Source organism: Liolophura sinensis, chromosome 1 (assembly GCF_032854445.1).
Source record: "Liolophura sinensis isolate JHLJ2023 chromosome 1, CUHK_Ljap_v2, whole genome shotgun sequence".
Lineage (NCBI taxonomy): Eukaryota > Metazoa > Mollusca > Polyplacophora > Chitonida > Chitonidae > Liolophura > Liolophura sinensis.
In genome coordinates this window covers 21,352,663-21,374,446 of record NC_088295.1, presented here as the reverse complement: position 1 = coordinate 21,374,446, position 21,784 = coordinate 21,352,663, and the positions used below count along the sequence as shown (strand labels likewise).

Genomic DNA, 21,784 nt, shown 5'->3' with positions numbered 1-21,784 from the left:
AGAAACCATGAAGCATATATAGATTTCCACTATATTTCATCATCTATGTTAAGTCACATTGTTTAACTGAGCCTTAATGTATACCCGTGAATACCTTGGCTGAAATACATTGCTAAACCATGAAGACATTCTGAATTATTCCATGTCCCATGGATATACAAACACAAAATACAATCGAATACTTCAAGGGCTGCCAGTGATAAAAAAAAAACTATTGTGATACCAAAAAAACATAATAAAATTGATTTATGCATACCTTTCCAATTGATCTGACTTAAATGTGATTGATGCAATTCATTGTCCTTTGTGCTGGTTTCTGTGTGTGCTGCTGATGTAACATAAGTTTTCGGACGACCAGTTCGGGTTGGGCATTTCCAGACTGCTGTCAGCCACATATAGGCACAATATTTTGATTCACCAAAAATCAAGCATGATTAATCAAACATTGCTTAAAGAGAAGCAGAAAAAATGATAACAGAAAGCCAGAGTATGTGGAAAGCAATAGGGGACCTAGCCAGGATACAAATACGGATGAAGAGATGGACTATACCATAATCTGCTATACCTAATGGCAGTGGATGCATAAAAATGGACAAATGTGAGGCTTGGCACATCACCTCTGTATGTATGCATCGACCAAAAATCAAAACTGCAAAACACTTGGAGCTGTAGGCAATGTTCACTTGGAACTACATAGCAGATATCAGAGAAATGGCAATCTGGTTACCATGGCAATCCGGTAATATGGAAACCACAGACACAGACAAATGTGACACATCGTCATTTGTGTATCTATATCCACCAAAAATTAAGTGAGTGAGTGCTTGGGGTTTAACGTCGTACTCAACAATTTTTCACTCATATGACGACGAAGGAATCCTTAAGGGTGCATGTATGTGTAATGTGCCTCCTTGTCGCAGGACGGATTTCCACCACTCTTTTATCTATTGCTGCTTCACTGAGACGACTTACCAAAGTAAGCCGCCCCGCCTGACACATTATACTGATACGGGTCAACCAGTCATTGCACTATCCCCTTCATGCTGAACGCCAAGCGAGGAAGTTACAACTTCCTCTTTTAAAGTCTTAGGTGTGACTCCATCAAGGATTGATCCTGGACCTACTGGTCCCGAAGCAGATGCTCTACCAACCAAAATTGAAACTCTATGTGAAAAGCAGTTGGAGTTGTAGTCCGGACATGAAATCATATCTATTTATATACTATATATAAGGAAAATGGCTATCTGGTTACCACAACAACTGCAGAAATGGAAGAATGTGAGTTGCAACACAACGTCATTTGTGTATCTGTATATCCACAAAAAGTGAAACTCTCTGTGGGCAATATTTAAGCCATATTGTGGCAACCTACAAGTCTGAGGGTCGGAGGTGCACGCCATGATGTGCCATGATGCTTGTATCAGCCACCTGATAACTGACTACTAATCAGAGTTAGTGGTTTGGGCAGTGGGCCTTGAGGCTGGAGTGTTATGGGTGGTATCCTCTGCTTCACAACCAGCACCACCATGGCTCAGGCTGTACAACTTCTTCCCTGTCTGCTCTAATCTGTCCCTGTACTCCAAATTCTGAAATAATTCACAACACAAAGCACTAGGTAAAATCCTGTTTATGTTTCCTACATTTTCCCAGTAGTTTTGATAATAAGAGAAAGTTATTATTTGCCAAGTGTTTGCCAAATACTTTTATAATGAGAAAGTTTGCTTCCATGCATTGTTGCTTTATACATATGACCTGACAACACCTGTGATATAAATATTACTTGTGACTGAAAAAGATCCCTGCATCAAACCATGTCTAACAAAGCCTTTTGGGTCCACTGATTAAGACTTCTCAATGTTACAAACACATAACTGTCATTGCCATGCAATATCTACAGTGCTGGTTGCAATGATAACTACATGCAAATAACACCTTTTATTTTTCTTCAACCACATAAATCCTGAAGGATATAAACACTTTCGGACCATTTCATAAAGGTGTTTTATAGCTAACAGGCATGTAAAAGTACTAAACATGTGATCTACGCCTACTTAAACTTAGTCAGGGGCTCATAAAATATGATAAGAAAACACACAACTAAATTTTAAACACACACACACCTAAATAACCAAAGAAAGTTTAATTGTCTGTTAGGGGTATGTTTATCTCTCCAACTAAGTCATTAAATGGGGAATTGCTGTCCGTGTCATGCAGGACAGTGCTGATATGGATACAAGGGTAGTTTGGGAGTTTGCTCAGGAGGAGGCTGATGTAAATCGAACAGTCTCTCAACCTTATACTGACCAAAGTCTCAAATACACAACGTTCATTTAATAATAAATCACGCTGAAAAACAGGGTTTTGCTTCACATGAATTACTAACTCCATGTTTCAAATATAAACCTGTTGTCGCTGCATGTTTGGCTACCTTCTGCTACATTGTTAGTCTATTGGTATTTTCATTACTTTCAACTTATTATGTCATAGTGTAGTACCAAACAACGAAGCAATGTACCCAAAGTCATCCAGCTAAATGACTGATCATCCCATTGTTTAGCTGTCCACGGACAACAGTGTATGAGCACTTCTAACTGCACACACTATGGTGTCAAACACATGTATGGATTCTGTCCTTTATGTCTTAATGTCTACCATAACAAAACTAAACCTGTACTATAACACTCATGGTAAATGACTTAAAGTTTCGCCCTGGGACTTGGAAAGTGTATCCCAGGATTCATTGCACTGATGGTAGTTCTTACTGACAGGGTGCCACAGGAGACCATCAGGGGTGGTCAAGGGATTATACCTGGGACTGTTATGTATATAAAAGTCCCAGATTATACAGACAGTTCAAAAATGTAATAAACAAGCTCACGCTTCACTGAGCAGTTAGTCTATGCTCCTACCACCAACAGTTCAGGTTTACCTCAGTTTTAATCGCAATGATTTTAGTGCATACACTTCACACTGGTTGATTGTTTTATTATTGTCATTTTGTGATAAATGAGTAGTTGGGAGAAAACTCTGGGGACATTAAATGTGACTACCCAGTACCTTTATGCATGTGGAGTGTCGTGGCAAATATCCATTTTTAAACTGCAAGGCTCTCCGTATACAAAACTAATATGGAGAATTAATACTTGCAATCTAGGCCTACCAGCAGATAAGATGAAGATGTCAAACTGTGACTAAAGCGACACCTACATGTACACACGTGTTCGGACCGCTGCAGCTACATATTTCTTGTTCATTCTGGCATAATTTGAAAGACTGTCAACTTTCGCCCATATTTCATAAACATGAATGTTTAATTTACTTAATACTTAATCAAGTATCCTTGAATGAAATTTTAGTCATACAAACTGGTTTTATCTACATGCAGATACAAGCCATTTACAATCACAGGTCTCAAAATTTCCACGTGTCTACCCACTGATCACATGATTTTTGCTGCAAAATAATAATCTTCTCTGTCGCTGGCGACGCGTAAATCATGTCTGGGCAAAAATGTATACAGGAAATAATAAAACATGCATTTTATTTTAAAATAAAGCCAGTGACGGTGTTTTGCGAATTCCTAATGGGATAACACTCAAACAAATCCTGTCTTTCAATATGCCAGACTTGCACACAGTGAAGCAGTAAAAGTAAATCGGAAACCTCACTCTCAGGAGACAATCATACATCAGATAACAGTGTGAGGTGACTTCCGCTTTTGCCTTAACCTGAATAATTGTTTCGTCCGCAGTGTACATTGTGCATGTACTTTCCTTGTTTGGCGTGGTCATGCTTTGAGACAATGTTTGGAATTTAAAGGTTTGTAATAGACATCGCCCTTCTTCATACTTCTCTGATTTCATTCATGGCTTTATTTAGAGATGCAAAAGCAGGCCTCCCAGTCAGAAGATCTGCACGCCTCACTGTCAATGGCTTGACCCCATGTGGCGAGAATTAGCAACCTGCACTCCTAAGTGCCATGCAGGGTAATGAAACAGGAAGGGGGCTAATCACTCTCTTCTGTCATCTTGTCACCAATTCAGATTGAGTGAAAGTAAACGACAGTAACTCACATGCCAAACTTTAGGTCATTTACTGTACAGGCAAAATAAAACCAACATTCTGCAGTAAACACAAATGCTAGGACAAACTTCACTCCAGTAAATATTTATCAATCACTAAACATCACTCACCTTATATAAACCCTTAGGGACACCCTTAAAGCCATGCATAGCTCCATAGCAGGCTCCAGCTATCACCCCAGTACTGTCACTGTCACCTCCATGGAACATTGCTCTGAGGCAGAAACAGCTGTTTGACTATCTAACCATCCGACAACACAGGTGCAATAAGCAAAAATAACTAGTTTAGCAATTACAATATATACGTCACTTAACATATTTAATTCGTTTATAAGATATTACAAAAACCTTGCAGCGCTATTAACATAACCATTTCAAATATGTGTAACAATTGCCAGATTAAAACTGCTATCCTAAACTGTGACAAGTGGAGTGGATGCAGATGGGCAATGGTCTCCATGTATTTCCACTTCAACATTTAACATTATAACTCGACGACTGTTTAAAACTATATGGGGAAAATAATTACAAATTCACAGCAAACAATTCAATCATTACCTGTTGCAAAGTTCGTTCCAGTTATCACTTGCGTATAACAGGGCATCATATCTGCATAGAAAAGAAAATGTACCCTTTATCCTGTTAGCTGAAATGAATGCATAACCAGTTTCAACACTGTCTTAAAATAACAAGCTAATATCCAAATTAACAGTTATTACAAGTAAGTACCCAAAAAAAAATTATATGTTATATTTATAAAAAAAAAACTGTTCCTAAAATCCGAATGTCACTGCCACGATCAAGGCAAGATTCACTCACGCTATCATGGGAGCGTCATGTCCACTGGCACCACCCCAGCCGCTATAACTGATAGTCTTGTAGAACAAATCTCTCTCCTTAACCCCATACTCATCAGGAAATTTGGGCATGGATTTTCCATCTAGAATACCACGTTGTGATAGGTATTGTCTCCAATGGTCTGTAAAGTATGACCTGAAAGTTCACCCATACATGATTACCACCTGTTATAACTGCAAATTATGCAGATGACTTACAAAATGTAATTCTCTGACATATACATCATACATGTATATAACATAGATTTAAAAAAAAAAAACACAGGAATAATGATGAAGAAACCTTTTTTTTTTAAATTCTACATGTATTTCCTTTACTTTCTTGTATCTGTAACAAGTACCAGACTTCAACAAGTTTAATGCTGTTACACATTCATCACTGTCCGAACTGGCTTCTTCTCAGGCCACGCAAGAGAAGGTCTGCCAATAACCTGTGGATAATTGTGGGCATCCTTGGGTTCCGCCCGGCTTCCTACCACCATACTACTGGCCACCATTGATAAGCGAAATATTAAAAAAAAAAAAATAAATAAATATCAGAACTGTGTTAGTAACTTACTGTCACACCTGTGTTAGTGATCACCTGCCAAACCTATATCAGTGACCCACTGTCACACCTGTAGCTGTGTCCCATCATCACATGAGTATCAGTGACCCACTGTCACATCTGTTAGTGACCTACAGTCACGCAAGAATCAGTGACCCAATGTCACGCCTGTATCAGTGACACAATGTCACAGCTTTATCAGTGACCCACTGTCACACCTGTAATAGTGACCCACTGTTACAATTGTAGCTGTGACCCACTGTCACACCTGTATCAGTCACAGATGACTCATTGTCACAGGGTGAGCCATTGTCACACCTGTATCAGTGAGCCACTGTCACGCCTGTATCAGTGACCCACTGTCAAAACTGTATCAGTGACCCAATGTCACAATTATATCAAGGAGCCATTGTCATACCTGTATCAGTGACCAACTGACACAGGTATGATACAGGTTAACCACTATCACACCTATATCAATGACTCAATGTCACAGCTGTATCAGTGTCCCACTGTAGCAGTGTTCCACTGTAACACCCTGTACCAATGCCCCCACTGTCACACCTGTATTAGTGACCCATTGTCACACCTGTAGTAGAAACCCACTGTTAGAATTGTAGCTGTGAACCTCTGTCACGCCTATTTTTCCTATTGTGGCAGCCTCTCACCAATGCAGTCACTGTGAGTTTAAGTCCAGTTCTAATGCTGGCTTTCTCTCCAGCCATAATTGGGAAGGTTTATTATTCCTTTATTTGATCGGTGTTTTACGCCGTACTTAAGAATATTTCACTCATACAACGGCAGCCAGCATTATCTTGGTGGGAAACCGGGCAAAGCCTAGGAGAACCCCACAATCATCCACAGGCTGCAAGAAGACCCTCCTACATCATGGGCTGGACTTGAACTCACAGTGACCACACTGGTGAGAGGCTCCTACGTCATTGCATGCACTGGCACACTATTAGCCTCCACAGCCAAGGAGGCCCCCCATACATACATACACATGTATATACACATGTACATACCAGTTCTGCATGTTTTCAGCCACATGGTGACCCTGTGAGATGACATATTCCCTGGCCTTGTCCACAACCTCTAATAGCCAAGCACCCCATTCAGCCACAGGCTTCCCTGAAACCAGGTTTATCACGTTAATTTTGTCAAAATTCACTAGATGGCTGTACAGGAAAATCAGCTTTTTTTTTCTTTTAAAGCTTATAATGTAAGAAAACATATTTTACACAAGAAAAACTTGGCTCAAGTTTCAGGTAATTATTACTTTATTCTTAGTTTTTATTACCCTTGTTATAAAGATACTGAGCACAACATGTACAATTAGAGTTGAGTTATAGCCAAATAAGTGAATTTGAAAATTTCTGTTTTAAAATGCAAATCCCTCATTTATTTTAATAGGTGTGCATGAAATATTACAGTTTAAAGACTCATGAAAAACAAACAATTGGCAGTGGCTTTATTTGATAATTGTATTTAAGTTTACATTTGTCAGCAGAAAACAGCTTTCTTTTCTTGATACACCACAACTGATGGTACCCACAGTTGATTTTACCTTGAATGGAGTAGGAAGTGAAGAGAGCAGAGGCCAGGGACCCCAGATAGCCTGTAGGATGGTGATGAGACATCCGTCCGCTCTCTACACTCACAGCTATCAGTTTGTCCAGATCACTCGGACTGAGAACACACCACAACAAGTATATATATACCATTAAAATAATTGTTTTCAAACATCAGTATGCTTGGCATATTAAGATAACCATTGTTTATTATTATACGCAAATGAAGACTCACAATTTCAATAATACAGAAAACAACTTTATATTCATTAAAAAAGATGTCAGAAGTTAGAAGACCCGTTTTGACTTACTTATCTGATTGGTGTTTTACGCCAAGAATATTTCACTCATATGACGGCAGCCAGCATTATGGTGGGAGGAGCCTGGGGGAAACCCACAACCATCCACAGGCTGTTGACAGACCTTCCCACTAAAGGTTGGAGAGAAAGCCAGCATTAGCTGGACTGAAGACCAGTTTTGATCCTGAATCTGCTGAATCAGTTTTGCTCAGAAATATTTTGCTGTCGGCAGAAGTAGTGCAAATAAACAAATTACTCACTCTGAATACCTCAACCCGATGCACATGGCCCTCATGGCAGCTCCACATCCCCCACCACTATCAATGACAGACAACAGACACGGGTAATGTGAATAACAAGCCAAATACATACTCCACGTGTATACAACACAATAAATGTATAAATATGATGTTTTAAGATAACGTGGGCATGTACATGGGCATGTTATAAATGACTGGAAACATAACATAATTAAACCAACAGGCCAAACTGAAATATATTGTTGTATTTGACTCGATTCATCATACTTTAAATAGGAATGCAAATTTACCTTAACATGGACATGAATACCCTATTTGAGTGCTTTGATATTAGAAAAATAATATGCACCAACCACAAGCATATCACAGACCCAACACAACATGAGAGCTTCATGATTCTCCTCAGATTAGCTTTCAGGATGTATGAATGAGCTAATTACAGAAGACCTGATCCACAGACCCAAAAGGATGCAAATAGTAATGGAAATCAGTCTGATCAATGCGCAAAGAATATCCACCAACCACAAGCTTATCAGAAACTAAATGTAACCTGTCAGCTTCATGATTTATGTCAGATCAACAGGCCCAAAAGTTTGCAAAGATGGATGAAAATCAGTCTCATCTGACGCGATGCACTAACCACAAGCATCTCACATACATCTCGCATACTCGATGTAACCTGGCTCATAATTGTGCTCAGTAATTTTCAATACACGAATAAATTACATAAAACCTAACCAGATATAATTAAAAGAGTTATATATCACCCTTCTTCTTTTCATGAAAAGGATATATTGAGCTAATCTCCAGAGAAGTTAAAACAGTTAGCAGCTCCATACCAGGATATTATCAAACATTTTAGATATCCTCAGATCTATGATTAAGTTATAGGTGATATTTCTTGAATCCTGAGATAGCAGCTTGTCCCCATGTTGTGCTCAGCAGTCTGTCAACTTCAAAACAACATAAACTACTCACAACAGACTAACTTAGGTTAAAGTCATGATCAAATCAACAATGTAATGTCACAGGAAATTTCTATTCACCTAAAATTGGAAAGGACATTCGTATGCTTCACAGCTATAGGTTCAGCCTTACAAACTGTCAGTATACAGTCAGTTCCAAAAATTTAAACAAAGGGTCTTCCATTTACCACCGTGACATTCCTACTGCATGTGGCAAACCTCATGTTGTAAACATGTCAAATATTTTTGTTCTAGTTCCCAGGGAAGCCCGAGATTTAATCAACATGACCTCAGTTTAGATAGGAATATAGTTAAACCTTAAGTCAAGAAGTATACCAAATTCAAAGTCCCTACAGGTGCCTAATGCAATTAGTCTTCCATTGTGAACACATTGTCAGAATAGGAATCTAGTGAAACATCAGCTGAGCATATATACATGTATACCAAGCTTCTATCTGATGCAGTATTTAGATCATGTCATCTCAGTCTGTCCACACAGACAGACAGCAAAGACAACATAACCCTTCCTTATTATACAAGTATGCTGATGATATAAAAAGCAAATACAGCACCATGCAGGCTCATAATGCAGGATTAAAAATTAAACTTTTTACTAACCTGGGATCAAATGTGATCTGGTATCCCTTGTTAACTTCAAGGTTGAGTCTTCTTATTGTTCTGAGGCAGGTATGTCCTGGACCTCTCCCAGTCATGTCTGACATGCACTCCTTGTACTTTTTGGCAATCTTCATATACAGCTTTTCCATATCAGATTGGCCACTTTCTTCACAAAGAGCTATAATCATAAAAATAGATAATCATGAACAAAGTTGCCATGGCAAAACTTCGGTCATACTTGTATCACTCATCCATATACATAAGTTTCGATATTACTCAGAATTTTGTCTTACACAATCGTCTGATCACATGTTTTAATATATTTTATGAGTTATTCTACATCTGAACTAAATGGTCATGAATAAGACATTCTCTTGATTAAACTATGAGTTACAATGTACATATACACACTACTCAGTGGAAACTCATCCAAACCACATCAAATGCTTGCCACCTGTTCACAGAATAGTCCGCATGCATGATGACATGATAATGCATCTTGTGATTCCGAGTACTGGTGTACAATTTAGGTAACTCGGCATGGGGAGACATAAAGGGGACTAAACTGTGAGATAAATCATTAACATATTAGTGACAATGAACTTCAAAGGTTGTCAGATTGTGGTAGATATTCTTCCACCAGTTGAAAGCTGCCCTTGTTCACAGATTACTTTGAACTCTTGTCTCTTGTCATTGGTTAGTTCTACATTTAACATGTTACATGTATTACCTCTATACTGGATTCATCTGATGTATCCCCTTTCTTGATTGTAATATGTACCTTCACACACTTACCTTCTGCTGTTGCCAGATGCATAACGGTGTCATCACTGACCATCCATCCTGAGAGTAAACACAAACAATTCCCATCAGCCACAACCATACGGCAATGTCCAAATCAGTAAAACACTCATTTATCTGCATAGACTGTAAGCAGATCAAAAACAGATGGAAGGTAACGGTGGATTGAAGTCACAGTTTATCTATACTTCGGCTACTACATGTATGTTTGTTCCATCAGAAAATATCTAACAGCAGAGAAATAAATATACTGTACATACTTCCTGATGATACAACAAATACATGTATAGTAACTGTAACAAAGACAAACTAGGACTTCAATACATTGAGTTACTTAACTTCTACCTGTATTGATGAATGATTCTCCAACCTAAGCTAAGCAAACACGCACATGATCAAAATTATCATGTTTTATATCGTATTGTCTGTTCACAAAATCCTTAACATTATCTGCCACATTATGGCCCCTACATAACTATGTTATTCTCATCTGCAAACAGAAGAAAAAGTTCTCACCTTTAATATTTATTGAAGACAACCCTCCCATCGCCTTTAGCTCATCAAGAATTGCTGAACCATTATTGCAAAATTCCCAGCTTCCATTTTTATATCCTAATGCATCTCCAACACCACTAAGTACCATGGCAGCAATATATCTCTCCACATAACTCACTGCCATGACGCTTGATGCAGGCAACATCACACTCTTTTTAGAACCTACAACAAATCACTTTAAAGTTGTGCACTGTACAATAACAAATAATCAAATTAACTAGATCACCAGACAATTAAATCTGAAACACAAACTTTCCTGATTCTAAATTTGATATAATGAAGTGGTCCATTTGAATGCAGGACATTCCCACTCAGCTCCCCTGAACACTTTCCCCATACATTTAATCACCAACCCCAAAGTCAATGTCCACACTTGTGAAGAAATGATAGAACAAGTCAATTACAGTCTTTTCTTGATAAGAACAAGATGTTCGAAACTGCAGTCGGAATACAAAGACGCAGACATTGGAGAAGGTTTAATTTGGTTTTTTCTTCTATATATATACATGTATATAGTCTATGGTGGGGGTTGAGGCTGCTGATTTATTGAGCTGTGCTAGTGTGCTAACCACTCAGTCACAGAGGTCCTGTTCAAACTTTTGAGCCTCTGTGGTATATGTGCTCATGTCTGGTGACTATTTCAGCAGCACAGCTGACAACACGACACATCTGGCACTGACAACACGACAAGTCAACTCAGTAGCAGAAATATGCAAGAAACCAATAAAAAAAAAACTAAAGTAAACTGGAAGAGCTTTCATTGCAACTGTTCTTGAATATTAAAAATACATATAGGCCTAATACCAACTCTATTGTCCTGACTTCAGCTACATTAGACATAACAATGCATGTTCCAAATGTTTAATATTCTCTGAAAAAAAATGTAAAATTGATTTACATATTACATGTATGTATGTACGCTTGGGATTTTATGGTGTACTTCACAAGTTTTCAGTCATACGACCATGAGGAGCCATTAGGTGTGTGAACGTATTCTGTATCATCTTTTATTAGGGCGAGTCCATGCTGTGTAAGTGCTGAAGCACTCAAGCAATATACTGGCACCGGGCCAACCAGTTCTGTTTCCTTGCTCTAACCTCTCAGTGCTGAGCGCCAAGCGAGACAGCAACAAATAACATTTTTGAAACCTTTGGAATTACCCAAACGAGGTTTGAACCCGAGTTTCCCGACTTCAAAGTGGACACTCTAACTATTAGGCCACCAAAACAGTTACATTTCACATGATTATTATTAAGAATCATTCAGTTCAAAACAAGCAGAAAATAAATGTATGGGGAGGAATTAGGACAGGGGGAATTGTCCTGTAGCTCCAGGAGGGGGAGTTGTGGAGGGAAAGGGGAGATAGAGGGGGAACAGGAATGTCCTGTAAGGGAAGTGCCCTGTGGGGTAGGGTTTATCCAAGTTCTTATACATGGACTCCACTTTAAAAGTCAAATTCTCTATGATTACTACTGGACAACACCAGTGCCTAAAAACATGAGATATTCTATGGTGAAACACTGGCCGGTATGCTCTTATTTCAGGTCAGTCAAATATACCATATGAACAGTTCACTGTGTGACTGCCCTGCAGCAAACAAATAGCTGTTTATTATGAAGCTACAATTAAAGACTTTCTACCACATATAAGTTAACATTACCATAGCCACATATATACACAAACAATTAACGTCAAATGTTGTGTAAATTACAAAGATATCCATTCAATCTCCTTGAAAACTTAAACCAGATGTCAGATAACTCTGACAGAAAATGACCACATAGAAAACGAGAAAGTTACTATGTATTTTATTTATTTATTTCATTGGTGTTTTACGGTGTACTCAAGTGTGCCAATAGGTCAGATTTATCTAGTAGTGGCAGTGTCAGAGACTTATCCTTGTATACAAGATTCTCTTCACTGTGAGGAGTACGCATTCAAACACGGCAGTCCAATTTTCACCAGACTAGTGGTGACATCGACATGCATGGGGATGGGGACACCTACCTAGCTAGAATTGATAGCTGGGATAACTATTAATTCAACAATGTAACACCTCCATACTTTATATTTCTGACATTCATTTGGTCGGTAGGCCGACTAGGTAAATGTCAGAATGTTAAATAAGGTGGGAGATCATTTAGAATGACAACATCATTAGGATGACAACATAAGTACACATTATTTGTAGGACAGCATTAGTATGTTGGGGACAACACGGAAAGTACAAGCAGAGATATTCAAGGTAAGCTTATTGAACAAGTTAGGGCTGTGAAAGTATACGTAATCACAGCCCAACAGAGCTAGGGTCAATATTAGCTCTACATACCTCTACACCTTCGCTAATAGTATGGGGTAGAGCTATACAATGTTTTGTTTGATTTTCTTGGAATTGTGCCAGAGTTCTGCCAACTCCCACCTCAGGCACTTTTCTCGTGTCTCCTGCAAAAGTGCAGGCCAACACAAATATGTGCCATATAATTTCGGCGCTCTTATCTTCATTCCTTAGGAGATCCCCAGCCTGAAGATCATTGCCCCATGTTAAAACCAAACCTATCCATCATGATAGTCATGGTGAGTGTAAACAATATGACACCTCCCGTGTGTGGAGAGTTCCCACCAACGGCACTTTAACAGTTTGTTTTGAAGCCTACAACTGCTGCAATATTTCACTGAGACAAATGAGAACTACTAGCCCCAAAAGTTATCCACCAATGTGGTCAAAAGTCATTAATTCAGTTCTGCACAATTTTAAACTGGGCCAAATGCTTCGAGAGTCACTTGTCATTGTCTACATACGGGACGCAGCCCCCATTACAGCTTGGTTTCATTTTAACATGGGGCGATAATCTTCAAGATGAGCAGGATGCTTAGGAATAAAGGTGGGGTTGCCAAAATTGTAGCACGCATATTTGTCAATAACATAATTCTGTAAGACAGGTCGGAAGTAGGAGTTCACCTGACCACCCTTTTGTGTCTAAAACAAAATAGCCACCCACTGTTAAAGCCTTATAGAAAAGGCCACTTTCTGCCACTTTGCCAGACCAGTAAGGCCTAGCTGTACAAAATAACATCACGAAGGCTCTGCACAGATACTCAGGCTATCTGGAATGCTGAAAAATATACAAATATTTACAAGATCACTGACAGCGACTCATAAATAGGCATTTTCCCACGCAATAATGTTGGTAGGACCGTTTTCTTTACCTGCGCCATCTGTTACTAAGGAAATCACGTGGTCTTTAGCTTCTGATCCGTATTACTGAATAGATTCGCATAATTTTTGACAAAAGTCTCAGTAGCTTACCAGTGACTAGCTTGATCAAGTCATTTTAAAAAGATGAAACTTTCAAAGGTACAAAACCCAAACCACATGCCCTTTGCACTATTTACCCTGGGTCTGTGCTCACATCGAGCTTGCAGAACTCTGGCACTACCCCCGTAATATAATTAGCAAAGGCATAGAGATATGTAGAGCTAGGTCAATAATATCATTCTGTAAGACAGGTCGGAAGTAGGAAGTCACCTGACCACCCTTTCGTGTCTACAGGCCTACAGATAACTACGATATGACGTGCACAGTAGCTTAATGCATGCATACATAGTCTAAATTTACCCATTTCAGTCACGCCAGTATGGTTTTTCAGCGAAGTCCCTGATACTTGTCACACCGCAAGTCTACCTAATAAACACAAATTAGGTAAGGAAGAAAATATCGCTAGACTAACCCCGAGCCACGTTTCACCACACGCTTCAAAACATCCCCATGGCAAAAAGGGAAAGTAAAAGTGCTTGTGTAAAACGTCATCCACTTCAGTCCTTCACGACGTCACGGATTCGTGTGTGTTTGGCGGGAGTGTCAAATTATTGCAATGGCGTCAACACAAGAACTGAAGTCTGGTAAGCGTTAAAGTTAAAATTGAGAGGTATTGTATTAAACAAAAAGGAGCAATAAAATAACCCTAAGTTATCTTCCATGTACAGCAAAGTGATTATGGCTGAGATTTTATTGAGGGCTGCTAATTGTTCCAGTTGGCTCAGTTTGTTTGGATGTCGAACATCTGAATATGCCTATTAACTTCTGTTAAACAGCTTTGAACATGTTCTCACACGAATCGAATGACTGCACTAAAGTACATATATTGGGAGCTGTGAAGTTCATGCTGCTTCTTATTGTTCATGTTCATGGTGAAAATCAGATTCATTTTGAAGATGTACTCTCTGCCTCCATACTGCTCACCTCTCGATAATTCAACAACGTTAACTCTACTTTCTACATATTTAATAATTCGGCCGGTCAAGGCAAATGTCAGAACGTTACATAAAGGGGAAGATTATTTAGCTTGCTGAATTAGCTTCCCGACAGCTGCATAGCTCCGTATAGGAGGCATCTAGGGTAGTAGGCAAATGAATTCAAGTGCAAATAAACAGCAGAAAAGGAGCTTTGACTTCGGATTTTTCTGACATTTATCAGCAACAATTGTGGTTGAAGGCATGGATTGTTTGTTTTTTTTTTAAGAAACTGCACTCAAAATATCCTTTCAGGAGTACGTACAACACATTTCGTCTTGTTTTGCAGTGTAAATCTTCTGTCCGGTGGTTGCAGCTAGTAGAGGCTTTACATATTCATATGATTGAAAGTCATGTGTGACACCCATTCCATATGCACCATTTTCCAGGCCTCATCACACCTGTCATTCACACTGGATTTGCACACCACATCTGTTTGTGCACATAGTGCTTCACTGTAAGATACAGTACTACAGCTCTCCTATTGGCATGATGATTGGAGAGCTAAAAAAGCTAGCAAAATTTGGTGGGTCCACTTCAGCAGCCATCATGCCCAAAACCTAAAAGAATTCAACATGGCAGATTTCAGTTGGGGAGGTGTGCTAATGGGGGCCAAATTAACATTTAATCAAAAATTATCGATTTCAATAAATGAATTTGTGATATTGATAAATGAATTACTCATATTGATCAATGAATTACAGATATCAATAAATAAATTAGCTATAGCAATAGTTTTTAGCAATTTATCGAAATCACTAATTTATTTATTGATGTGGATAAATCATTTATTGACATCAGTAAATCATTTATCAATGTCGCTAAATGAAATAATGATCTCAGTAAATAGTGTTTCTTGTTGGCTTCAACGAAAATGACTGCTTCTTCTGCGTTGCCACGAAAGAAAAGCTGAGGGTAAGTGCTTGTATTTACAATGGCTGGTTGTAGCAAGGTCAGCCATAGAAGAAGTAAGGCAACTGAATCTGGGCTGTCTGACCTGCTAGGTTGTAATTTAATGTAGCAGTGCTTGTGATAGATACTGTTTCACTGGTGATACAGGTACTAGCGTAATACCTGTAAAAGAAAAAATTTGTAAATGTCAATCGGTTTTTTCGCAGTCATGCTAACATTTATAAACTTTTAAAATTTGCGAGATTTCAGGAAGGAGCAGTCACTATCAGAAGTCCAAGAAGGCTAATTTATCGATATCACTAATTCACGTGTCGATATTGCTAATTCATTTATTGATATCGCTAATGTATTTATCACTAACACCAATTCATTTATTGATGTCGATAATTTTTAATAATTCATGTTTGCATGTAAAAATCAGATTTGCTGTGCATAAAAAGCTGAAACTTGTAGACCACTTGCACAGTGACACAGTGATGCTGTGTGAAGCACAATATTTACTGCCTAGCCTGGAAGCTGTCAGGGGTGCTCATGTTCTCAGTCATTCAAGGTACTCTCTAAATTAACTCAAATAACAATTAGACCCTTCACCAATATATAAGGCCATGTTTTCAGATTCAGCTCACAGTGCTTAAGCTATGGCTTTAGGTTAACAGGTGTGTCAGGTGCTAGGAGAATGTCTCCTCCAGCCTTTGTTCGGTTATCAACTTGACCAACGAAGTATAAGTATTTTTAGTAGGCCTCTTATGGTGTAAAAAACAGGGACAAAATATAAATATGGGCTATGGTCATACGTGTATAGAATATCGGTAGCTCAGTAGTTTAGCCATGTTGGAGAATTATGAGTGCTATACGTGGCTCAAAACAATGTGTAATGATGCTTGGATTGGTTTGTTCCATTGAAGCTCATGTACATGTAGGTAATTCAGAAGATGTACTCTTTCTTTTATTATCCCAAAGGGCACTAGAATGTTGAAAGGTCTTTAAGTGTGGTCTCTCAATTACAATGAAGGGAACTTCTTCCTCAGCGTTCGGAAGGGCAGTGTGCAGGTATCGGTCTCTTAACCTGGACTGTAGGCATTGAGATGAAGATGAAAGACACCTGATTTTCTGATAGGCATGAAAAGTGACACACTCTGTATTAACCAATGAACACTACATACGAGCAAAACACCATGGCAAACATGTACAAATATTGATTGGTCGAACTGGAGGTGTATCTTCATTAATATTCACATACATGTAGTCATAAGTTATATTGAGGTAGGATATTGACTAGCAAGTCCTGCATTTCCAACAAAAGAAAACTGCCTCAGCAATATACCTGGGTTCACTGATTGCCACAAGTGGACCATGAATAATCTTCATAGTTAAAACTTGATCTCGGGGCCTCTGTGGCGCAGTTGGTTAGTGCGCTAACACAGCGTAATGACCCAGGAATCTCTCACCAATGCGATTGCTGTGAGTTCAAGTTCAGCTCATGCTGGCTTCTTCTTCAGCCGCTCGTGGGAAGGTCTGCCAGCAACCTGCGGATGGTCGTGGGTTTCCCCTGGGCTGTGCCCGGTTTCCACCCACCATAATGCTGGCCGCTGTTGTATAAGTGAAATATTCTTTAGTATGGGGTAAAACACCAATCAAATAAATAAATAAATAAAACTTGATCTCCATCAAGAAATTTGGTAGCATTTGGCCGGTATTTCACTTTCCTTTAGTCGTTTTGTCTGTGTAACTTTTCAGCAGCACAGATCGTTTCCATTGGTCATTCTGGATAGTGTTAATTAGCCATCTTTATCAGATTTGTGAGCGCTTTCAGCAGAGGTACAAACAGTAGGCTACTGGCCTCTGTACGAGGAGAGCAATGCTAGTATGAGGAAAACTTTCATAGAAAAAGGCAGACCTTTATGAAGTTCCACATGTATTTCACCTGGAAAAGAATAAAATTGCATTTGGTTTTTGTTGACTTGTTTTAGATAATTAGAGGAAAATGAGAAAATTCTTTTAACATAAGAACATTTCAAAATTTCCTTCATGTGTACGTATTACTAAATTTTTGTTGACAGTAATCAAGGAAACTCTGGAAAATAGAGGTGTTCTGGGACAAATCAAGGCAAGGATTCGAGCGGAGGTGTTCAATGCACTAGAAGATCAATCTGAAGAAAAGCCACCTCTCTCCAATGAGAATCTTATCATTAATGAGTTGATACGAGAATACCTGGACTTCAACAAATACAAATATACTTCATCTGTGTTATTAGCAGGTGGGATTGGTAGTAATTATATGCCAACATGTAGAAAGTGGTCAGTTAGGATAGATGTATACTTCTAGACATATACTTTCCATTATTCAGACAGGTCTGACTACATATACACTCAAATGTACAGAAACTTTGACACATCCATGTTAATTACTGAAAATTTTGAGTTCCACTTGAACCTTTAGTGCTACGTTTTTGCCAATAAGTCAGAATCTGGATAATGCATTAACTCACCATCTAAAATTGCAGCTATATGTACAGTGATAGGGAAGACTTGTTTAACTCTTGGTGTCTTTGCCCTTCCATTAAGCACAGAAAATTATATTAACCACCTTGATGCTGTGAAACAGAAATTGATGTGCTGAATGTCAAGCCTACAGACTAATCACTTGCGGTTTATAGTATCAACTCATTGAATGAAAATAGGGCAAGCACTGTCTTACCATTTGTAGAATTCAACAGATCGCATTTTACAATTGGGACTTGTGAATTTGAACTCGTTCTGTTTTCATTTGACTATTTGACACGAGAAATCATGCCATGTTCACTTGACATGAGCTGTATTTCGGTTCTGTACTCTTTAAGTGTGCACCAAACACTAATGAAATAAATGGATGAATCATTTGCTTTTTCCAGAATCAGGTCAACCAACGAAGCCTTTGGATAGAGAGTTTTTAGCCAGTGAACTTAACATTTTGACAGATAGTCCATCATCACCTGTGTAAGTTCAAAGACATAATGTTAACCTCTTTAAACATCATTAATTATTGTCTGTAGTCTTCCGAAGTCTAGGGTTCAAATAAGCACATCACCTGGATTTTACTTGTATTTGATCTTTCATTTTTTACCGGGTTAATTCAGTTTTGACATTCATGATATCACTTGTAATTCCGACAATATGTGGGAAAGTTTTTTAGCAACCTGCAGATGGTCATGGGGTTTCCCCTTTACTCGGTTCTCTCCCACCATAATGCTGGCTGCTGTTGTATAAGTGAAATAAGGGTGGCATGAAACACCAGTCAAATGAGTAAATCAGTTGTAATTTTTTTCCCCAGACCTTTGCTCTATCATCTAGTGGGGCATTTCCAGAGCCAGTCCCGAAGGATAAAACAACAGGCAGTGTATGGTACAGTATCTAACTTATAGTCTCCTGGTATTATAATAGAGATTGGCTGGGATCCGAAGATAAAATGTGCAAACTTCATGGTAACTCAGTGGTGTACATGTTTTTAAACATGGTTACTCTAGCATCACTTTTGAATTGATCAGGCTGCTCCACACAAACGCTTACCCTTGAAAGAGTTTTCGTAGCATCCAAGTTAACAAGCCCCATCACTTTGCTATCACAGGCAGAGCATAAAGTTTTTATAGGTAATTGGACAATGAAGGTTGAATACCATAAATATTTTTTGAATGAGTTGGAAATGATAAACTACGAGATAAGAAATATCAAGTGGGTTATGTCCACCTTTCAAGAGAAAAATATCTCGATAATGTTGATGGTCTTGAGAACAAGTTAAGCATTGTTTCTAGTTGTAGGTCTACATAGACTTGTATATATGCAGGTAGGGTGAAGTGACACAGGAATGTAAAACTGTGCTATAAATGTATTTTGACATTATCACACTTAGCTCAGATTGGAACGTCATGAGAAAAGATGTTTCTTTGTCAATGTCTTGGATTCTGGGTGTGAAATATCAAAATGTAATAGCAGAAATGATATCTAACATCTGAATCAACACTTTTATCAGTGAAGGAAATCCTGATATTTCGCCTTTATATGAATAATAAATGTTTCTATTTGATTGATGAGCCCTTCACTGGAGAACATCTTACCACTACAACACTGGTCATATTTATGGGTGAAGGAAGCCAAGGCACTCTCCCAAGAACGATTCTTACAATATATTTCATTGGTGAAGTTCCAATGGTATGAATTGTCCACTTCGCCAGCAAGGGACCATGCTGGAAGCAGGTGTGCTTGACGTTAGAGAAATGTTTGGGATTGATTTAATGCCTCTACGTAATTCAGAAGTGCCATTTTGGACTTCCTGGCCATCAAACCCTTGTCTTTTAGGCATACACACATACTTTCCAACTTTATATGACTGACTGAGAGAGACAGACATGCACATCATGTTGATCCAGCACAAGTGGTCTTTAAGAAACATTTCACTGCAGAAACATCCCAATAATTATCATCAGCCATGTATTGTAACCAAGACCATGGCATTAACGAGAGCAGGTGAATCTAGAAGTTCCTTGTCCACACTAAAAGATTAGGACTTGGACTGTGAAACAGCGACTAATTTACAAACTCGTAATTAATTAATTTTAAAAAATGAATATCAACTTATCTCACTAAAAATTCTTTTTTAAATGGTAACACCCTTGAAAATAAAATATATAGCGCCTTTATACATGGGTGCATTAAATGCTAAGCTACAAAGGTCTGAATTCTAGGTATTTTGAAATTGAAAATTGTCGAAACTTGCCCCCTTACAAGTCCGAGAAATTCACAAACTTCCTGGAAGAAACTTTTAGGGACTACCATTTAACAATTTCAGCAATATTCTTTTGTCTAGAAATATTTTGCCCTCCAGCCATACATGGGAAGGTCTGCCAGCAACCTGCGAATAGTTGTGGGTTTCCGCTGGGCTCTGCCCGGTTTCCTCCCCCCATAATGTTGGCCGCCGTCATATAAGTGAAATATTCTTGAGTATGGCGTAAAACACCAACCAAATAAAATAAAAAAAAATAGAAATATTTTTCACAATATTGCTGAAATATTGTCATTGTGGTATTCCTTTAGACCAAGTTATGTCCACATATATGCAAGAAGCCCTTTCTTCTTGATGTCCCTGTACTTGTGTGTTTTTTGCAGATGGGACAGGATCTGAACAAGAGCCGTTAGTAGTACATGGATGAAGATGAATAAGACAAGCCAGGTCTTCATATTGTGAACGGAATCAGTTGGACACAGTTGCACATATACCCATATGTGCTTGAGGATGTCAAAGTGAAATATCTTCATTAGGTATTAAGGACACAAACTCGTTAAAAGCCATACCGGTGTCTTGTTGTGAGACCATGCCCCATGGCCAGTGAGCTTTCCTGACATGCTTGGTGGAACCTCCCTTATTCCAGGCTTTTTTCCATGTATATGTGTCTGGTATGATACTAAACATTAATTCTGGCAAGTTTCCCCAAGTCCATCATAACACCTGCATGCTATTATATTTTGGAGTACAGCACTAACAACAATCAAGCAAGTAAAACAGATCTGAAACAGGCTTTTTTGCAAGAAACTGTTGATTGAGCATGGTATGAATTTCACATAAAGAAGTCAGAATTTAACAATGGTATTATGATTGTATACAGGTGTCCTCTTAGGGTTTGTGTATTTTGACAGTGTCATTGTTCCAATGAAAACTGTTTTACAATTTATTTTCATCTAATTGTATAGCATCTAGTAGAAAACACACATTTTTACATGATTTTTTTGTAAATGTAGGTACAGAGTTTGGTAATTGATTTAAATGTTGACAAATCACAGGTCAGTTGAAACCCTGCTTGTTTAACTCAACTGACCGGACAAACATCTCATTGGCCTTGGACTTGTGTATCATGGGATGTCCTGGAAATGACAAACTGCTACATGCTGATGTAACACTTCCAAACATTAAGAGCTGTACTTTATCAATAAAAATGTATATCTATATTTCATTGCAAAATTGGACGTGTAAATAAAAAATTAAAACAAAAGTTCTGA

At 38.4% G+C, this 21,784-nt stretch overlaps 2 protein-coding genes across 5 annotated transcripts; one reads left to right on the top strand and one right to left on the bottom strand.

Moving 5' to 3' along the window:
• Positions 1-12: 12 nt before the first annotated feature.
• Positions 13-14,322, bottom strand: LOC135475418 (ADP-ribosylhydrolase ARH1-like). Of its 3 annotated transcripts, none has more exons than XM_064755317.1 (11): positions 14,284-14,322; positions 10,517-10,717; positions 9,995-10,042; positions 9,200-9,377; positions 7,617-7,673; positions 7,054-7,175; positions 6,512-6,617; positions 4,902-5,075; positions 4,641-4,691; positions 4,194-4,296; positions 13-1,586 (listed from the first exon to the last, which is right to left on the bottom strand). In XM_064755317.1, the coding sequence occupies exons 2-11, from the start codon at positions 10,698-10,700 to the stop codon at positions 1,443-1,445; spliced, it is 1,167 nt and encodes a 388-aa protein (XP_064611387.1). In that variant the 5' UTR covers positions 10,701-10,717; positions 14,284-14,322; the 3' UTR covers positions 13-1,442. The 3 variants fall into 3 exon arrangements, with proteins under 3 accessions (XP_064611387.1, XP_064611378.1, XP_064611394.1); XM_064755308.1 differs by having other exon boundaries at positions 14,172-14,301; XM_064755324.1 differs by lacking the exon at positions 14,284-14,322 and adding an exon at positions 13,949-14,048.
• A 17-nt stretch (positions 14,323-14,339) lies between these two features.
• LOC135475481 (centrosomal protein 20-like) lies at positions 14,340-21,741 on the top strand. Of its 2 annotated transcripts, none has more exons than XM_064755406.1 (5): positions 14,340-14,455; positions 17,818-18,015; positions 18,649-18,733; positions 19,068-19,138; positions 20,897-21,741. In XM_064755406.1, exons 1-5 carry the CDS (start codon positions 14,428-14,430, stop codon positions 20,938-20,940), a joined length of 426 nt encoding a protein of 141 aa, XP_064611476.1. In that variant the 5' UTR covers positions 14,340-14,427; the 3' UTR covers positions 20,941-21,741. The 2 variants fall into 2 exon arrangements, with proteins under 2 accessions (XP_064611476.1, XP_064611467.1); XM_064755397.1 differs by lacking the exon at positions 14,340-14,455 and adding an exon at positions 15,322-15,371.
• The last annotated feature ends 43 nt before the right edge of the window (positions 21,742-21,784 follow it).